Raw genomic sequence first — 20,473 nt, forward strand, 5'->3', positions numbered from 1 at the left:
GAATGAACTTTACCATATTTCATGAAGTTGTATAAGCCTACTTATTTAGTGACTTTAAACATGGGGAATAATAATGAAAAAAATTTATTTATCCTTATATTTCTAACTTGTTATGTGGACAAAGACCACATGAGGGAGTACTGGGACCTTATATAGAGAAAGTCACCACTGTCTAATGCGTTCCAGGAACGCTCAGCATATTAGCAAATTCTTATTAAACTGTCAAAAAAAAAAAAAAAAAGAACCCACCCCGTTTTTAAAGAAATCCCCTCCGCTGGATGCAATTAGAGGCTACTGCACAGGATTTGATGGAACATAAAAACATTAAATCTGAACACTTTCTCTTTGAGCCTAACACATTCCAAAGTGAAGTTTGGGATTCAGCTGTGATTGGCCACCTATTAAGGTGCAGGTGGAAGGAAGAGACACAAAGAGCTATACACTTCAGAGAACCGAGCTCAGTGGAGGAGCGCCACGTTCTAGCTGTTGAATTTTCTGGATTTTCTGAGATTAAGTGGTCAGCCTTCACACCGACAGACAGACAGAGCACTCAGCAGGAAAGCACTGTCATTTCCTTTGCTTCCGACTCAAAACGATGCCGTTTTGAAAGTTTTATTGATTTATATATTTATGTGTTATTCTAGGTGACCAGGGAGGTGTATACATTTCAACATTCCTACTAGGAAAAGAACCGCATTGTTCTCAGTTTTACAGAACCCAGGCAAAGCAGTCGCTTGCTCAGAAAGACAGTTTTTTTTTTTTTTTTTTTTACTTTTCTGCATGTGGAGGGTATTTGCTGTCCTAGGTATAATGTTTGGATTTTACGTCTCTGCCATTGCTCCTCAAAATGGGCCTGCAGGACGATTGCCATTATCATGACAGGGAAGAGAATGGGTTGTGTGGGCAGAAGGGCTTAATCTAGGTATCTCTCTCTCCAAACTCTGCCCACTGTATTGTCCATTTTAACTAAGGGGAAAAAAAAAACGGAATTAGGAACAAAAGGGAACAGATCACCTCACACTTTCTGCACGTTATGTTAGCTAATGCTTTGGAAGGGAATATCTTATTTTGGTAAAAAAATGAGCATGCCAACAAGTAAGTTAAAAACACAAAAATAACTAGTCCGTGCTTTTAAAATATCCTTGCCTCGAGTAATTTTAGCTTAGTTTTATGGTTTAGATCTGCTTTTCTAGAAATCAAAAGTAATGGTTGAGGCACATTTCATATGTACACACACACACACACACACACACACACACACACACACAAACATGCACTCAAATGCAAACAGTATATGAAAGACTACTGTACTATATTGCTTGTAGATGTTCCTGACTTAACAATAGATGGTATCCTGATAAACCAGTTTTGAGTAGAAAATATTGTTCAGATAAAATGCATTGAATGCACTGAATTTGCTAAACCCCTCAGCTTAGCAGGTCACACAGGTTGCTTACGAAGTCTTTCTTTTGGTGACTGGAACTTGTAGCTCACAGCTACTGATCAACATGGCAAGCAAGAGAACAGCATTTGTACTACTGCTGGCCTGGGAAAATACTAAAGGTCAAAGTCTGAGGTGTGGGTCCTACTGAATGCATGTTATTTTCCTTCTGCTAGGAACTCAAAAACCATAAGCTGACCTGTTGTAAGTTAAAGGGAATCTGTAATTAAACAAACAATTTCATATCTAAAAATTCATAAAAGCTAAAATTTTATTTTTTATCTGAAAGTTAAGTTCAGTATAAAAATCACTTTTCAGGAAATAAATATTGTTCATCAAAAATGGCTATTTTTTTTTTTTTCGAGACAGGGTTTCTCTGTGTAGCCCTGGCTGTCCTGGCACTCACTTTGTAGACCAGGCTGGCCTCGAACTCAGAAATCCGCCTGCCTCTGCCTCCCGAAAAAATGGCTATTAAAATTAGCTAGCTCTATTATAATTAGAGCCATCATCAAGTGGTATGATAATAAGGATCGGCCACAAAAATGAAAGCAATTGAGTAGCTTTGTGAAGATCATGTGATTGCTTTTGTGACTTCTTAGTGGATGTCAGATTGTGACAGTGAAATTGATTGTGTTGTGTCCCAACACTGAGGGAGTTAAGCTGTGACAGTTGATTGAAATCACCAGGGATAGCCTTGGTGATCTTCAAAGTCATTCATCATTTGGAAGTGTCTGACTACAGGATGGTCCCTTTCTCATTATCTACCAGTTATATGGGGACTGGACCACTCAGCACAGGAGAAAGACAAAGCAGGTGAGGTGATGTTTTACTGTAATACAGTGTTGTGGTTGTGCCCTAGCAGTGGGCTAGAACAAGGCAGGAAGGTCTAAGGAGTCATTGGGACTGATGGGTCTTTACAAACACTTCTGTATATTAACCAAAACAAACAAACAAACAAACAAACAAACAAACAAAGTACAGTGGCAGGCTAGTGTGAGCCTGGAGAATGTACTGCTCCAATTTGGAGAAAGATTCATGTTAAAGGAATTGTAAGATTAAGCCTGTTTCCCTCACTTTTGTTGAAAGTATTTAAATTGATTAAAGTCCTTAAATGTTAAGGTTTGTTTGACCATTTCTAAATAGTTTGAACGTAATTTACAGTTCACTTAGTTAATTTCCTCAGAACTCTATTTTTCCAGAGAAGCCTAATAATACTTCGAGACACTCTTGAAACATTGGCCATGCCCTTAGTCCTTGCAAGATGAAAGGCTGACGCATGCAAGCGGACATTAAGGTGTATGTTTTTGCAAGTACTTCAGCATGTCAGACCTTGAATTTAGAGCACACAGTGGCTTGGTACTCTGTCACTGCATATTTTCCCCATTACACAAGGACTTCCTGTGCAGATGACAAAATTCGTTTTCAGCACAGATGTTTTGGTGACTAAGTTTTGTAGGAGCATTTTAATCAAATGCATCATAGAATGTTTTAGACCTTTTGAACAAATTAGAACTTTCTCCTTGCTTCTCTCTCTCTCTCTCTCTCTCTCTCTCTCTCTCTCTCTCTCTCTCTCTGTGTGTGTGTCTCTTTTAAAAAATGTAACTTTGAAAACTCAAGTCTCTTTTCCCATAAAATAGAGATAATGGTCAAATAAAATGTTTGAAATCAGGATACTGATCGGTACTGGATGGTGGCTTCATGGATCATACTGCTTACTTCATGTGTAGTCCCACACTAGTGTACATGATTTAACTTTAGTAAAGACACTTTATTTGGGTGGATCTGAGAGCTGAGCACTTGCTATCATTACTCCACAGCTTGGTATGCGGGTTGTTTATTTGCTAGTGGACTGAGTTTTTCATATCCCTTTGATAATGGCCCCTTGTCAGGCATATGATTTGCCCATGTTTTCTTCCAGTCCACTAGTAGTTTCTTCTGTTGTTAACGGTTTTCTTCACTGTGCTGAGACATTGAAGGTCAGTGAAATCCCTTGAAAACTAAGAAATAAGATTAAAATGTGACCCAGTCATCCCACTTTCGAAATATTTAAGGTTATTTAAATTAGCATGCTAAATATACAGTTGTAATCTCATGTTCAGTTCAGCATTATTCCAAATAGCCAATAGGAAAGAACCTAAGATCCCATTAATGGATGAGCAAATAAAGAAAATGTGGTATGGATGCATGCACAATGAAATATTGTAGAATTGTAAAGTGCTAGAAACTAGAAGCTGTGGTTGGGGGATGAGGATGGGGAAAGGAGGATGTCAATCAGAGTCTAGGATGCTAGGATAGAAATGAGAAGCCAGAGTCCAGGCTGAGAATGGGGAAAGGAAGGAGTTAATCAAGGTCTAGGGTAGACTAGAGGAACAGCCATTGGGAAGCTATTGGGCTGCATGAAACCACGCTGAATACTGATATATTATATATTTCAAAATTTGCTGAAAGAATAGGATTTTAAAAATTATTTTTAATGCTATGGGTTGAACTCAAAGCCTTATTATACATACTATTCAAGTCTCTACTGAGCTACATACCCAGCCTTGAAGAACAGATTTTTGATATTCTCATCACAAAATTACTTGCATATGTCACTAGCATAATTGATTATTTTTTACTATGTGTTTATAAGTCAAAAGATCACATTGTATCACCATTATACACACAATTGTCACTTGTGAATTAAAATTCATAAATATATGCATATGAAAAAAGGAAACATTGATGACGAGGGGCACTTTACCTTAAGATGATGTTAAGAAGTGTCTACGATAAAATATGAAGAATTTGACAGAGCTCTTGGTTTTCCTTTTCCATATTGCTGTAGAAATTACTGTACCTAACCCATCACAGTCATGTGACCTCGGCATTCAGTCGTGCCTCTCTTAGCGAAGTAGAGGTCAGCAAAGACTCAAGACCAACAAGCATTGTGCACAGTTAGTTCTATAAGCAAGCCTACCTCAGTCTCCCACCCCATGTCACAATCGGTTGAGTCCCTTTTTAGTCCTCCCTCGAAACATCACCTGTCCTCCAGCACGTGCATCTGTCTCAGCTGACATCACTCTGCCAATCAGTCTGAGTCTGTGGAAGTGACAAGAAACCACAGCAAGCACAGCACACCACCAGAAACTTTTTTTGGTGTGTTTCTTTTTATGAATTCAGGACAAATGGAGCTCAACTACACAATGTAAGGCCGACCACTACATGCATGTGAAGAATCTCCCATCATGTGCTTGCTGTAGCAAAACATCCTTTCACCTGTGCCTGCTTCAAAAAAACCTTCATTCAGGAGTCTGCCTTAGTCACTCCTGCTAAACATTCCTTCACGTGTTTGCCCCACTAAAACACCATCCAACCAACTTCCCAAAGAACCTGCAAGTTTCCACTTCAAAAAGGTTAGATGCTCATGGTACCACGAATCTGAAATCCCAGCACTTAGGAGGTTATGGCATAGCGAAAAGAGGGTCTCTTGTTCAAGGCCAACCTAAAATACATACCAAATTTCAGGTCAGACTGTGATGTACAACAAGACCAAGGAAAGAAAGAGCTTTCCTCTGATATTTTAGGGTTCTATTCTTGACATTATATCTTCAGGATGATAAAAAGAGCCAGGGAAAATAAGAAACCAAAGTTCCAAGAGGTCACACGGGGTTCCCATTTACTTGACAGTGTATTCTTCTAGAAATGTTATACTAAATTTATTATTATTATCATTGTGTGTGTGTGTGTGTGTGTGTGTACATGTATGTCAGTCAGAGGGCAAATTTGTAGAGTTGGTTTTCTCCCTCTACCTTTATGTGAATTTGGGGGATTAAACACGGGTTGTGAGGCTTGCTTGCAAGTGTTTTACCCTCTAAACCGTCTCCCTAGCTCTGGGTATGTTAACTTTAGTATGCATTGACCACCATGAATCTTCAACCCTGGACCAGTATTAGAAATGCTCACCCCTGGAAAGAGCCAGGCTGTGCTTTCATAGCAACAGTGCCTCATCTGAGAGCTCTGTTCAGCAGGCAGTGGCATTGAAGAAATTCAAAGTCACCTTGCAGTCAAGTGGTGAACAGCCACCATCTGGGGATAAAGAGGAAAGCTGAAGCCTATCCTTTGAAGAATTAAATCTGCCTTTGAGAGGCGCAGGTCACAGACTCAGACCTCACAGGGAGACTCAAAACCTCTTGGGAATAACAGGATGAGACTATCTATGTACATAAGTCACCAGAAGATTTTTCTCACTAGAACTTTGGGACAAAGCTTGCCCATGCTCAGGTACTTTAAAAAAATTTTAAAAGTGTAGTCTTTATCTCTAAAAATTCCCAGTGAGCTAGAAGGGTTTATCTCTTGGGTGAAGGTGATATGTGAAATCCCTAGTATTCAGAACAGCAAAGGACTTTAACCCATGAAAAATGATGCTTAGATACCAGCATCTTATGCTGTAATAGGCATGGATGCTGCAGGGTGTGCCAAGTATTATAGAAGTCACTGGTCTGTAAAAGCTCCAAGGAACCATTGGAGAAGGGAAGAACTGAAGGCATGACAAAACACTTTGGTACATTTGAAGGACAGAACAACAATTACTTCACAGCTATGGTTACTTCCCTATGAGGATGGAAGTACATTAATTTTCTTTTCTGGGATCAGGTATAGCTGAGGCTGGCCCTAAACTTTCTCTGTTGCAACAGGAAATCAAGACTTTCCTTAAAATTGAAAACTTCATACCTCAGCTTTCCCAATGGCTGAATACCAGAGATGAGTGATCACATTTGGTTACATTTCAATACACTGAGGCATCGAAATGTCATTTTCAGATATGCTCTTACTTGATTAGACAATTTTTTCAGTTCTATCTCTAAATGGACTGTTAGTTTGTTCTAAGGTAAAAATATGTTGAAAAATAACAGCTATATTGCATTAGTAATTTTCTTTGTGCAGGATGAGTCATCACAAGTGAATAGGAATCAGAGTGATCAGTAATAGTTGTTCAGGAAGCAGGGAACCTCCGAAGATGTCTCCCGTATTTTTTTCCTGGTTGCAATAGCTTTGCTTCAACAGAGATGATTCATCATGCTCAGATTCTGCTAGTCCCTCTGTTGCCCATAGGCTCTTATTAAATCACCAACATTTGTTAAATTCTTGCCACCAGAGACAACTGTAACTTAGAATTTATGGTCCTCATCTCCAGATTTCAGCCCCTATGATGTTAGTTGTTGAAAAAGCATGCTGCCTGGGACCATTGCTCTGTGACAGCATTCAGGAGTAAGCATGCCCTGGGTTTGATCTCCAGACATGGAGGGCAAAGTAAGTTTGAGGACATTATAGCAGGATGGGTAGGTAGCTCCAGAGCAGATCGGAGCAATGGAGGCAGGGACTGCCCTGTACTTGAGTGATTATGGAAAGATGTCTAAGAATGTTGACACCCCAAGAAAATTGGAAAGTTGGTGTTGGGTTTTTGCATTGGTGTTTATCGTTGTCATAACCCCTATGGAATGCCTGTAGATACTAATATGCTAAAGAGAGTCCTTGAATCCATTCATGTTACCACTGGCAGAGCTGTGATTGGGTACACTGTTAACTACATGAAGGTTCCCAAAGGAGATATCTGAATATCTCCTTTACTCATCCTTTTGTGAGGAAATACCTTTTAATCTGTGCTTGGCTACCAGGAGAAAATCATGGAAAACAGTCCTAGACAAATAGGCACGTTGAAATTTTGTCTGTCTTTGCTGCCCAACTCTATATGACCTTAGTTAGGTCACATCTTCAGGACATCTTTTTTTATTTTATTTACTTATTTATTTATTTTTGTGGTAATGGGATAGCTAGAAGTTCTGACTCAAGCACTCAATGCCCTCTGGTGTTGTTTCCACATTGCTAAATTTAATGAAAATCAGACAAGGATCCAGATGTATTGTTATCTAGCAAAATGTGTTTCTTATGGACAGTGATTTTTCAAGCCATGAGAACCTATTATAGAAATTCTCAAACAAAGCTCCTGGGATGAACACGGTCAAAAAAGGCATGGTGCACTCCAGCTCACATATTTTGTTTGAGATGAAGATACCATCAAAGGTATTAGAAAAATAAGGTCCATGTTTCAAAAATCAAAGCCACCTTAAAAGCACTCAAACTTAGACTCCTAATCTCATAAGCTGTTTTAGTGTTCTAGTGCAGTCCAGCATAGATAGCAGCAGCATATCTGAAATAGTCGAACTTGGGGTACAACAGGGACGGATGGAGTAAGAGACTGTTGGTTGGACCATGACGCCCACTTTTTAAAAATATTTTTTATTACATATTTTCCTCAATTACATTTCCAATGCTATCCCAAAAGTCCCCCATCCCCCCCCCCCACTTCCCTACCCACCCATTCCCATTCTTTTATAAGCTCTCCAGGAAATCTGGTTGCTGGTTAAAGTTTGAGCATGGAAGCTCTTGGACCTCTCAGAGAAACTTCACAAACACCTTCTCCCTTGATTCCCCTTCTTGTCTTGTGAGTGTCACTTGGACAAGTACATTCGCTTCCATTAGACACAAGGTGGCCTTTCATATATGAGTGGCTATGGACGCTTGCGTTCTACTTCTTGGAATTTTCTGGACCTTTCCTCCACGGACTCCTTACTACCTTTTAGGGAGGATGTCCTATGACCCATGCTCTTTCAAGTCTTCCCATACAGTGTTGCTACCTTGCTCAGAAGGATGAATCTGTTTTTGATGTCTAGCATACACATCTTTAAAAGGGGGCAAAAAGGTAGAATGTGTCTTAGTAGACACTTAAAAAAGAAATTCAGAAATACAAAAAGGAAGGAAAACCTGAACTCACCATGGCTTTATAACTCAGTGATGTTTCATTTGCTTAGGTGAGTTATAATTTGTACAAATATGGAATCATGTAATAAATGTTGCTTCTTGAGTTTTTAAAAATATATCTATGTGTCATTATTGTATTAAGAGGCATCTACAAGTATTTTTTTTAAAAGATTTACTTTGTCTATTAGTACACTGTAGCTGTCTCCAGACACACCAGAAGAGGGCATCAGATCCTATTACAGATGGAAGACTTAACTAAAACATGAGTGATGGGATTTCTTCCTTAACAGGTGGTAAGAGTTTAGTGGAGAAGAGGCTGATTTGATGTTTTCATGCTATACAGATTGTGGGTGCTGGGAAGTGACTTAGGACCCCTGGAAGAGGAGCCAGTGATCTTAACTGCTGAGCCATCTCTCCAGCCCTATAAATATTTTATAATTATAGCAACTAGAGTTCTCCAGAGAGATGGGTTCAATACCATCTCTCTTCCAATATAGGTAACAATATCATCCATCCGTCTATCTCTCTCTCTCTCTCTCTCTCTCTCTCTCTCTCTATATATATATATATATATATATATATATATATATATACCACTATGTAAGATAGAGACTTACTTTTAGGACTTGGGTTACATAATGATGGTGGCACCTAAACTCCAAATCTGCACACTAAGTAGAAGGCTAGTGAATTGATGAAAAGTGATATTAAAGTCAAGTTGAAAGTCAGTCAGCTGGGAGATTTTCCTTTCCTTCATGTTTTACAGTTGAGGCCATACAAGAGCAGGCTATCTGCTTTGCTCAATTCTACTATTAGTTTAAATGCTAATTTCAACTAAAAACACCTCCATGGTAACATCCAGATTTGACCAAATATCTGGGCACTATGCCCTAGACAATCTGACGCAGAAAATTATCCTTCAAAAAAGTGCTATCCTTAATGGTTGTATGCACTTTACATATTAATTACATACACTATAACCAGTACCCTAACATAGTCATTTATATTGCTCTTAGGGTTTCCACCTTCATCTATAGCACATCCTTGGTTATTTACTTATTCTTCCTCAAATGATATAATAAACCCAGAGTGAAATTCAATGCATGTTGTATGTATTTATGCTTAAAGATTTAATTTCATGTTGACAGGTTGTATTTGTAGAGTTCTTCCCCCTTGAATGAAGCACTAGTCTTAGGAGGAGGGACTGTGCTAGGTCTTCCTCAATTTTCTCCATTTCATTACAGCCTGTCAGACCATGGGAACTGGCATGATGCTGAGTTCTTGGGCTACTTCCTCAATAGAAGAAGTGGCAGAGGCTGGCCCAGAGGCTCTTCGCTGGATGCAACTGTACATCTACAAAAACCGTGAGATCAGCAGACAGATAGTGAAGCGAGCTGAAAAGAAGGGTTACAAGGCCATATTTGTGACTGTGGACACCCCTTACCTGGGCAACCGCATTGATGATGTGCGGAACAGGTTCAAGCTGCCACCACAACTCAGGTCAGTATGATCTCACAGACTCAAAGTGAAGTTTCTCTTTTCCTTTCATGGGCCACGTCCAGAATCTGCTTTTCATTCATTCATCCATCCATCCATTCATTCATTCATTCACCTACCTACCTACCTACCTACCTACTTACTTACTTACTTAATTTAGTTTGCAAGTAGATACTAGATCTCCATAGAGACATTAACTATAAAGATATTAACCACATCATTAAAAGGATCTCAACTAGAAATGATTGGCTCTGTGTTTTAGAGAAAGTACTGCCATATATTTGCTTGGGGATGCCACACATTTGAGATATTCCAACAGGAGGGATTATTGTATATTTGTAAAAGATTTTTTTTTAACCAAAGTCCATTAAAGTTTTTGGGAAATATGAAACAGCCTACAGATGAATTTTGTATAGGTCACAGTTTTATTATTGTGATCCTGGTACCCTAGTTCTCTGTGGAAATCAAAGACTCACATTCATCATTTAGTTTTAGTTGAAGTAGGAGCAGCTAGGGCAACGAAGACTGACAAAAGGACAAAGGCTTGGAGGCAAAAGAAGCCATGCATTTGATTCTTCCACTTCATTCCGTTCCTCTTTCATGTGGTTCATCCATGGATCAAGACTCATTTATTCACTTACTCATTCATGTTGGCAAAAACCATGCATCAGATAATTTTAAGTTGAACTGATATTTCATCAGGACATTCAACTTTCTATTGACTTTTAACTGTCCTTTCCCTGGTAGCATCTTCGAAACCCAAGTCAAAGCCAGGCCTCAGTGGAACTCAGTGAGAAAGGACTCCAGGTTCCTTCAGCTGGATCATCTTTCCCCATTGCTTTCTCATTCTGTATTTTATACCAAAAGGCCTCTTCTGCATTTTTCATAGCATTTGTGGTAGATGTGTGACGTTCCTTAGGACTATATATATCTAAACAGACACCAAACCTTTGTGTTAGTAGATGATATTTGATGTTGGGTGACTGTAGATGTCTTCCAGGGAGTCTAGGCTTACACCACAGGGACCACTGCTCACTCTGTAGATATTTAGTTTGTGTTTGGAACTTTAGGGCTTTAAAGACAGAAGAAATATAAAAGAATAAAAAACAAAGGAGGGCATGTGTAAGCATTCTCTGTTTCATCTTCTGAAAGAATTAAAAATGAACAGAAGCAAAGCTCAGGTCAGGTTTTCCCATAAAAAAGACAGATCACTGGAAATGTGACTTCATATGCATCATGGGCAAGAGTGCCCAGCCTTGTGTAAGGACCACAAAACTGACACTTACCATAGCCACCAACATACTTAAGATACTTTAAAGTTCCACACATAAGATTTTGCTATTGCTGTGTGTCAACTGGTGATGTCCTTAGTGGGAATGCTTGTCACTCCCAAACAGATTTGGGGGACATTATTTCTGTAGGTGGTACCTCAAGTAAGCTAATGAAAGACTTAGTAGTAAAGCTTGGCCACAGGTCTGATGAATAGGCTACCTAGATATGATGTAGGGAACAACTTCCAACTTCTCTACTATGCAATCTATACTCTTTATTTTGACGGCCTTTTTATAGACTTTCTAAAATAATTAGTTTCACACTGCTACAGTTTCCTCTAGGAAACACTCATATTTCCCTTTGGCCGTTTGTGAGGGACGGTCCTGTTTCCTCTTTTCCTAATGACATCACTTTGACAACAGTGATGATGATAGAACCACGGAGTTTGCTTTGTGCTTCCTGATCTTGGTAGCAAACACATGGGTGTCTTGTGGGCAGGAGAATACTGTTGTGTATCCTGGCTGCGACCCTTGGTTCTCAACGCAGGGTGACTGCATGATGATCTGCAGCCCCCCCTTCCCCTTTTCCTTTGCCCCTGGACTTCTGCCCAGATGATGTGGAGAGCCATGAAACAAAGAACCCTTTCAGATGTTAGTGTTCAGAGGAGTGGCCCAGCTTGTCACAGCTCTGTTCTGAAGATGATCAAATCACGAGCAACACATCCAGGTTATGGGGAACACGTAAAACATCCTGCAGCCGGGCACACCCCTTCCGAGCCTCACACTGGCAGGGTTTGTCCTGAAGGCATCAAGGCAGTCAGTGGCTCCTGCTCAGCAGCACCTTAGCGATCCACACTCTGTTAGAAGGCAGAACACACAAACTGGAGGTCAAGCCTTCCGCTTGAAGCTTCCTTCATCCCCCCCACCCCCCGCCAATTCATCTGTGAACAGTACGATATGAAATCAGTTTCTTTTTGCACTGACCTGACTCATAGAAGGTGAAGCCTGCTTTTCAGAAGTGAGGTTTGGCAAGGGAGGGAAACAGGAAATCCAGGGGAGAATGAGTCGCTAAGCCTGGCTCCTTCCAGCCCTTGCTACTTCCTCTGCCCGGGTGGAGGGGAGGGCCCTGACTCTTGGCACCCGGGAGCAGATACAGTTCAGAGGGTTGGTAATAGACACTTGGTCTATATGCAAAACATATGCCTGTGTGCTCTTTACAAGCCAGGCAAAGGGAGAGACAGAAGGGAAATCCTCTTTTCTGGAAGAAGCAGAAATAAAGCCAGTTTACCATGTGGATTCCGGAGCCTGTGAGGCAGAGGCATTTTTGCCTTGCCCATGCTCCATGGACATGATTTATTACTTGGGTTAAGATTTGTCTCTTCCCTTCCCTCCACAGTACCAGACAGTTTAAAGAGAAGTGACAAGAGCGAATCACTGTTAGGAATACACGCCCAGGCAAAAGGAGTCCTTCCACACCTGATCCCTTCCTTGGAAAAAATGAGCTGGGCAGAAGGGATTGCGATAAGGATCTTGAGATGGGAGATGACCCTGTTTCATCACATTAGACATTGTATGCAGCGAAGAGTTTTGTTACAGAGAGACATTCATGTTGGAGAGAGGAGGAGCTGAGATGCTAAAGCACTTTGGAACCACGTGCTCCAGGGAAGCTGGGCTGTCCACTGTGAGGACAGATGGGGGAATCCATTCTTGTCTAGACAAGCAAAGAGACTGGACACCCCTCTACACCTTAAGTTGAGTTCACAGAAAACCATTTTGGTCTTTCTAACCCTTGCAAATATATATATATATATATATATATATATATATATATATATATATATATATATTTGTAACATTACAATTATTTAGGTTTTTTTTGTTGTTGTTGTTTTTGTTTTTTGAGACAGGGTTTCTCTGTATAGCCCTGGCTGTCCTGGAACTCACTCTGTAGACCAGGCTGTCCTCGAACTCAGAAATCCACCTGTCTCTGCCTCCCAAGTACTGGGATTAAAGGTGTGGGCCACCACTGCCCAGCTGTAACATTACAATTTATTTTTATGTGTATGAGTGTTTTGTTTGCATATATATCTATGCAGCATGGTGTCCCACTGAGGTCAGAAGCTGATACTGGGTCCCTTAGAACTGGTGTTATAGATGGTTATGAGATGGCATGTAAGTGCTGGGAATGGAACATGTATCTTGGAAAAGCAGCCAGTGTTCTTCACAGCAAAGCCATATCATCAGACCTCAAATTTGCAACATTTTACATCTCTACATCTGTGGTCATTTGTCACAGCAGCAATAATAAAATAAATGTAACCATATTGAATTCAATTTTATAGTAGCTTAACAATGAGTTCTGCCTTTGTTGCTATACTTAACCCATGGATTTGAGACTGTGCCAATTGTTTTCCCTCCTACCCAGTTGTCGCCCTTTATTTTGTACTGTACTTACATTCCAACAAACTTGACAATTTACACTTTGATTGTTTCTGTGACAGATGGAGATCTTTTACTCTCTTCTTTACTGGTATTTATTAAATATCTAAAACAGTGGCAGATAATAGTGGTGCTTGGCATGTAATTATTTAATCAGCATAAGAAATTTCCTAATACATATGGGGTTTCCCCAATATATGATAACTAGGAAAAAGTTGAATAAGACTGGAACTCCAATTTTATGGCCCTGGTCTGTCTTTAGAGCACTCAGTCACACTGAGGAGGAAGTGACCAGGGTATGCTCTGAACACTCTACTTTCCTAAGCACAGAAGAAAGACTGACTGCCTGTCCTCATCTCCTGGGAACTGGGAACCTGGCTTCCTCTCTGCACTCTGATGAAATTGCAAACTTAGCTGATTTTTATTTTGTTTTACTTTATTTTTGGAGTTTTCAGTATAGAGATGTAGCTTTATCCCTAGTATAATATTATCAATATTTATAAATCGTATGTTACCATCAATGTTCATTCTTATTAGACTATTAGTTTCTTTCAACATATTTAACTTTAGTAACTATTACTATTGCTTGATATTGATTTTATTAAATCAAAGCTAATTTTTATGTTAGATTAAAAAATATACTAAGAGCCACTCCAGGCATAACAATTGCTTTACAAGGAAGAAAATTGATCTCTTTGCAGTATTTACCAGTTCAGGATTCTGAAAATTAAGTTCTAAATAGATATGTTAATATTTTGGTGTTGTGTTTTTTATTCCTTACAAAATAAATATCAGAAGGTACTTTACGGTTTAAGGGATATATATATATATATATATATATATATACATATATGATATATACACAGATATATTATATATATTATACATATATATGCACACATATATGTCACAATCTGAATAAAAATAGCATTCTTGGCAGTTTCTTTCAGAGCCATCAGTAAAACACTCCGTCGCGGTTCTCTGTCTAGATATCTGAAAACTTTTTCTTGGCTTCTGGCTTTGAACAAAGTTTAGAGTAACAACAAGGCTTCATTGTGCCCTGAGATTTCTGTAAGGCAACATTCATTCAAGTGTTGATCTGCATTGCACGGTCCAAGAATAACAACAGTTATTTATATAATTTTATCCATGTTTCTGTTTTTTTCCTATCCATCTCACCCTTTCACCCGCCCCTACCGAAGCACTGCCGCCTGTTTGGAGTGGGGGCAGGGACACTTGCAGATGGTTTCCTTTTTTTTTTTTTTTCTTCATGTCTGATGATGGGATAGATTGTTCTTTTTTCTCTTAACAATATTATTTATGTTTGGAGTTTAGTATCCTTGATGTAATGGGGTAAATTTCTCTCCCAAGAATATACTTATTGAACAGAAAGCTTAATTCAATTCACATTAAGGAGACCACAGAAGACGTAGGACTGTGACACACTGTATAACCCTAAGTGCTTTGACAAATGGAAAAGCTCAGGTATTTCATCAAAAGCCAATAACTAGACGGGCGTCAAGTATTTGGGGATGCTTTATGTCTTTATATCCATGAATCTTCAGGAATATGTTCAGTCCTTCAGAAGAAGCTGCCATGATACAGTGGCTTGGATAGGGTTGTTTGGACCTGAAAATTAATGTCCATGGTATGGTCTGTGGTCCCTAAGTACTCCACTAGTCATTTTAGCTGAAGTGTCCCAAAGTGTAAAGTAAGTATCAAACAGTTTTGTATGAAAAGAAGATCTACAAATGATTTGAAAACAGAATTCCTAGATACTTCTATCTGCAGACATCCAGATGTAGTCATGGCTCCAGGATCTTTTCTACATTCAATGGCAGAGATGTTACAGGGGAAAATGAGCTGGGACGAATCCAACAGTTCTGTTATCACGTAAGAATGGGTAACAGCTCAGTTAAAGCATGTAGGAGAGCAAGTTGAGTTCCAGTGATTCAAGAGAAGTTGTTCATGTAATTAGTTTGCAAGTAAATTGGGGAATTGTAGCCTGCTAAGCCGCATGGAAGAAACCATCTGTACAGTCTCATTGCCAGTCATCCATGAGGTATGATCAGAACTACAAGCAGAATGAACTTTGGCTTTAGCTTGGAACACTGTTCAAATAAATCCAAGAAGGTCATGCTAGAGCAAGGAAAAAGATACCAAGCATAGAGGATCCACTAGTAGAGTCTTGGTCATGAGTTAGAGAGCTACTTGGTCAAAATAGAACAAGAAGTTAGACTAGGAGAAGTTGACAGCTCAGACGTAGCATGTCTAGGCTGTGGCTCCCTGGGGACTAAACAGCCACTGGCCAAGTGTATTTCAGAAAGTAAAGATTGCTGCCATATAGGGATGTATGAGCAGTAGAGGAAGGCAACAAAAAGCGGGGGGGGTTGTGAAGACTGATTAAACTGTGGGCAACTGAAGCACCTAATCCGGTGAGAATATTCTGTGATCATATGCATACTATATCTCAGAGTGAGTCTACCCAGAGGTGCAGGAGATGACACTTCCAGTTTGCTGGGTGTTAATGAAAGTCTGGCACTAAGACACACACACACACACACACACACACACACACACACACACACGAAAGAATGATGGTTGGTGATCACTTGAAAGCCAGACTCTTGTCAAAGTTCTCTGGAAGATCAGAGTTTGAGACAGTAACCAGGCAACCAGAGAGGACAGGAGGGAACTAAGAGACACTTCCTGATCTCCATCAAAGCCTACAGCACAGCACATCTGAACTAAGAATATATAGTCAGTAGTCAAATAATCCAGGCCAGATCCCCAATAATGTCCTGAGCTAGTTTTATTCTAGGTCACTGAATTCTGCAAGTGAGTTACTATTTTCTATATAAAACAGGAATTGTGGTGATTCAATGTTACGTTCTAAGAGATTTTCAAAAGGAGAAATGTGCAAATAAAAGTCCTTTGTAAACCATAAGGCAAATGGTTTCTATTATCATGAATTTGTGTGGCTGGCTGAAAATAGCATCCAGTCTATTGTCTGTAGCTGTAAAGTGATTGAAACAGGAAACATTTGAATGTGGCCACATATTGATAATCAAAACTGATTTGTCTGAATACGACACACTTATATAAAGTAAACTTTAGTTGGTTAGTCAAAATCACTGGATGGTCACAGTTAGAACATACTTCTATATAAAAATAGAAATTCCGCAGACAACCAGCCTGTGGGTGTCTGAGTACATTACAGAAAGGGGGACTTTTTTTTTTTTCTTATTTTCACCAAGTCATTTATAAACTGTCTCTAATTCCTATTATATGCATCAACTCAGATATAAACTGTCTCTAATTCCTATTCTATGTATCAACTCAGATATAAACTGTCTCTAATTCCTATTCTATGTATCAACTCAGATATAAACTGTCTCTAATTCCTATTCTATGTATCAACTCAGATATAAACTGTCTCTAATTCCTATTCTATGTATCTATTCTAGGATGAAAAACTTTGAAACCAATGATTTGGCATTTTCTCCTAAGGGAAATTTTGGAGACAACAGTGGACTTGCTGAATATGTGGCACAAGCCATAGACCCATCTCTCAGCTGGGATGATATTACATGGCTCAGACAATTGACATCACTGCCTATTGTTGTAAAGGGCATTTTGAGAGGTTTGTCATTTCTCTACTTTGCTGCACACTGGTTTTACAATCATTTATGGATAAAGTCATGGCAGATTCCCTATCATTTGATAAAACAAATGATATTGTAAATTGAAAGCTGTATCAGCTTCCATTTCTCTCTCAAAACATTTATGTATGTCCATATGCCTTCATGGCAGAATGTGCTCTAAGTAATGCATAGAGCCTTGGGATATCATAGAAGGGCATCAGATATATTAGAACTGGTTTATAGGCACTTGCGAGTCACTATGGGTGAGGGGAACCAAACCTGGATCTTATACAAGAGTAGTCAGTGTTCTTAATCACTGAGATCTCTCTGTAATCTTTCTAGACATCCAAGTCTCTCCTTTGGGTTTAGTAAACCTCTTGACTGTGGACAATATTCTGTGATAGAATTGAACTCCCACTAAATAGAAAGTAATTTCTTTCCAAAATATTGGAATGCCATTGCCTTATTTTGGAGCTGTTACTGAGTCACAGAGGTTGACAGAACCTAAACAGAATATCATGGGCTCATTGCTTTATCTGAAGGCAATAGTAATTGATCTTAGTCTAAAGAGAAGCCCCACAGATGGCACTGTGGCCACCAGAACTATTTCAGGAGAACTTTTTTCTTTTTATTGCCTTCCTTCCTATGACTAATTTTTGACTAACTTTTGAATGTGTCAGACTCTACACAGTCTCTCTTTGGAGAATGGTAGAAGATTGTAAAATTCCGAGTTATTAAGCTGCGGGTATTAAGAAATCGGGCTCTGAATTTGGCATTTGCATATATTTAAATTTACCTGGAAACTACAAAGATGATAATGACTGTTCAGTAGTGTGTTCATTCATGGAAATGTCTTCTCACCTTTAAAAATATTTAAAACACCTCTAAAAAAGAAGTGGTCCTAGGGAAACTAGCAAAAATAAGTTTAAAGTAAGGAGTTTGAGTAAGAAACTTTGAGATGAGAGTGTCTACTAAAATCTAAGGATCTAAGGATATAGATTTAATTTGAACATATGCCTTCATGTCCATATGTGCACTATATGTGCATAGAGCCTTCGGAGGTCAGAGGTGGGCATGAGAGCTTATAGAACTGGGTTATAGGCAGTTGGGTTAAGAGCCTCTGTATGTGTTGGGAACTAAACCCAGGCCTTCTATAAGAACCGTCATTGTTCCCTATTCAAGCCATGTGTCCCTATTCTAAAGCTCTGGGCATGTCATCTACTTTGATTCTGTCATCTAATTTATATAGAAGTGAAGCTCATAAAAGTTAAAGAAAGAAAATGAGTCCACTGCTACTCTGGAGTATTGGAAACGTGTTTAAACATAACTCAGTGTTAAGTTTTGCTTTTTAATTCAAGAAAAGTTATACCCTTCCCTGTTGAGCACCGTTGTAACAGAATTACTGTGGATTCTACACCCCAGTGTGCATCCTGCATCACACACTGCTTGAACTGTGATGACTATTACTCCTAATTTTTAGATCTATATATAATCAAAGAAATTCAGCCTGGAAGTTCTGTGCCAATTATTCAATTATCCACTATGTTATGCATTTATTATGCTAGCTCTGTGCTGACTTTTGAAATATAACAACTTGATGGCCTGAGCCAAAATTATAAATGTTTTTACAGAAAATGTTTTGTGGAAAAGCATTTGGAGTATAATAAAATAGAGAAGGTGCTGATGGTGAGATATGAATCTATAGAGTAGACTGCAGTAGACATAAAGTGCTGTCAGGCAATTTTAAAGGTAGGCTAAATAATCTTATTTCAGGGTGAAAGTTTATGGGATGGGTTTTGCAATCTTATCAGATCACCAAACTATTCCAGACTGAAATATTAGTAGAATAAAGTAGCTGTAGGTAACAACTTAGGTAACATGTACTCAAACTAAAGAATATAGACTTAAGGAGGAATTAGCATCCTAATTCATTCATGCCTTCTGCAATGGCCCTAACACCATGCACAGTCAACTATCCGGAAGTCAGGGAGCATAGCTATCATGTGGGCAGATTGTGTGTAAACTCAGAACAATGCTGGTAAGAGACTGGGCATGTGCAAATGATTAAAAGATTAATACATTAACTTCTAGAGGAACTGGTCTGAATATATGAAGATGTATGAACGTTTACTCTAGCTCCCAGACTAGCTGAATTAAACAGGGGACAGATGAAGTAACAAGGTAATTTCTGCAGTCTTGTCACTTAACTGGCATCACAGTTCTGGATTCTTAACTTATATCATTCCATACAACTTTATCCTGTGGCATAATCAAGCAAATCTGCTAACTTAGGTTTGATAACAAGTGGTCAGTTAAAAACCACTTGCACATCTGGATCTGTAGCTTGCAATCACTATACCTAGGACTGCCCCCACTCTATTGCCCTCTCTTCTTATCCAAATGGGTCATCTGGCTCATTTCTCCAGGGTTTCACAATATTTAGCATACAATAGATAAAGTGTTCCCTAGGTAAAATGCCTGGTGAAAACAATGAGTCTTTCTAATTAGAGAGAGCTCAGAAGGCAAGATGAAGATTGTAGGGTTGGAAAGGAAGTTATTCATACATGTAAAGTTTATACTGTCTAGTTTGTCTGTAACTGTTTACTTCACTTATTTATTAAACAAAAATCATCTCCATGACAACAAGTATATCAAGTAACACATATGCTCAGCCTGAACTTCAGGAAAAGCTGAGGCAGTTCTGAGAACCCCAATTCTCATCAATTCACACGTTCACAATTTTACCTGTAAGTCACATGGGTAGACTGAGATAATTTCCTCCCCTCCCCTCTCCTCCTGTCCCCCCTCCCTTCCTTTTCTGTCTTTTCATTTTCAATTTCTTTCTAGCAGAAGAACAGAGAGTCTGAATTTGGAATATGAAACCATGGGTAGCCGGGAAGTTCTAGAAGCATCCACCCTTACTACCATTTTGGGAATTGCATTTTTAAAAAATGCAAATTGGAATGAGAGATGTAATCTGTTGCAGTGGTTAAAATCTGCCCCTGGAGAACATTAGCAATTTTCCAACCCTGTGCTTCAGACAGGATTTTGTCTTCACTAGAACTCATGCTAACAAACAGAATCTAAGAGCAAATTCATAGTGCTTCTTGGAGTTTCCTTTCTTTGATTTTTTGAAACTGTCATTAGGAGTTTTTTCACTTTCATTAGGAGTTTTTGCCTTGAAGAAACACTTCTCTAATGAGATCTTTTCACATATACTAGGTTAGAAAATTCCTAACAAATATTACTTCATTATCCCTGGATTATTTTCAAAAGTGTTGATACATATCCAAAATATTTTAGTTCTTAAACTTACACAAGTTACTGAATTCCCTAGTGCTTGAAGTTAGCCCTATGGAGTTTAAACTTGTCTTTGGTAG

The 20,473-nt window shown here is 39.0% G+C and overlaps 1 protein-coding gene across 1 annotated transcript in view; it reads left to right on the forward strand.

Annotated features, from left to right (window-relative positions):
• The window catches only part of Hao1 (hydroxyacid oxidase 1), a 48,064-nt gene that overhangs the window by 12,490 nt on the left and 15,101 nt on the right, over window positions 1-20,473 (forward strand). The window contains exons 3-4 of the mRNA XM_021185841.3: window positions 9,487-9,742; window positions 16,917-17,092. Of these exons, the coding sequence (XP_021041500.1) occupies window positions 9,487-9,742; window positions 16,917-17,092 (432 nt within the window). The remainder of the gene's footprint in view (window positions 1-9,486; window positions 9,743-16,916; window positions 17,093-20,473) is intronic.

Source organism: Mus caroli, unplaced genomic scaffold, assembly GCF_978045245.1.
Source record: "Mus caroli unplaced genomic scaffold, Mus_caroli_1 scaffold_2, whole genome shotgun sequence".
NCBI lineage: Eukaryota > Metazoa > Chordata > Mammalia > Rodentia > Muridae > Mus > Mus caroli.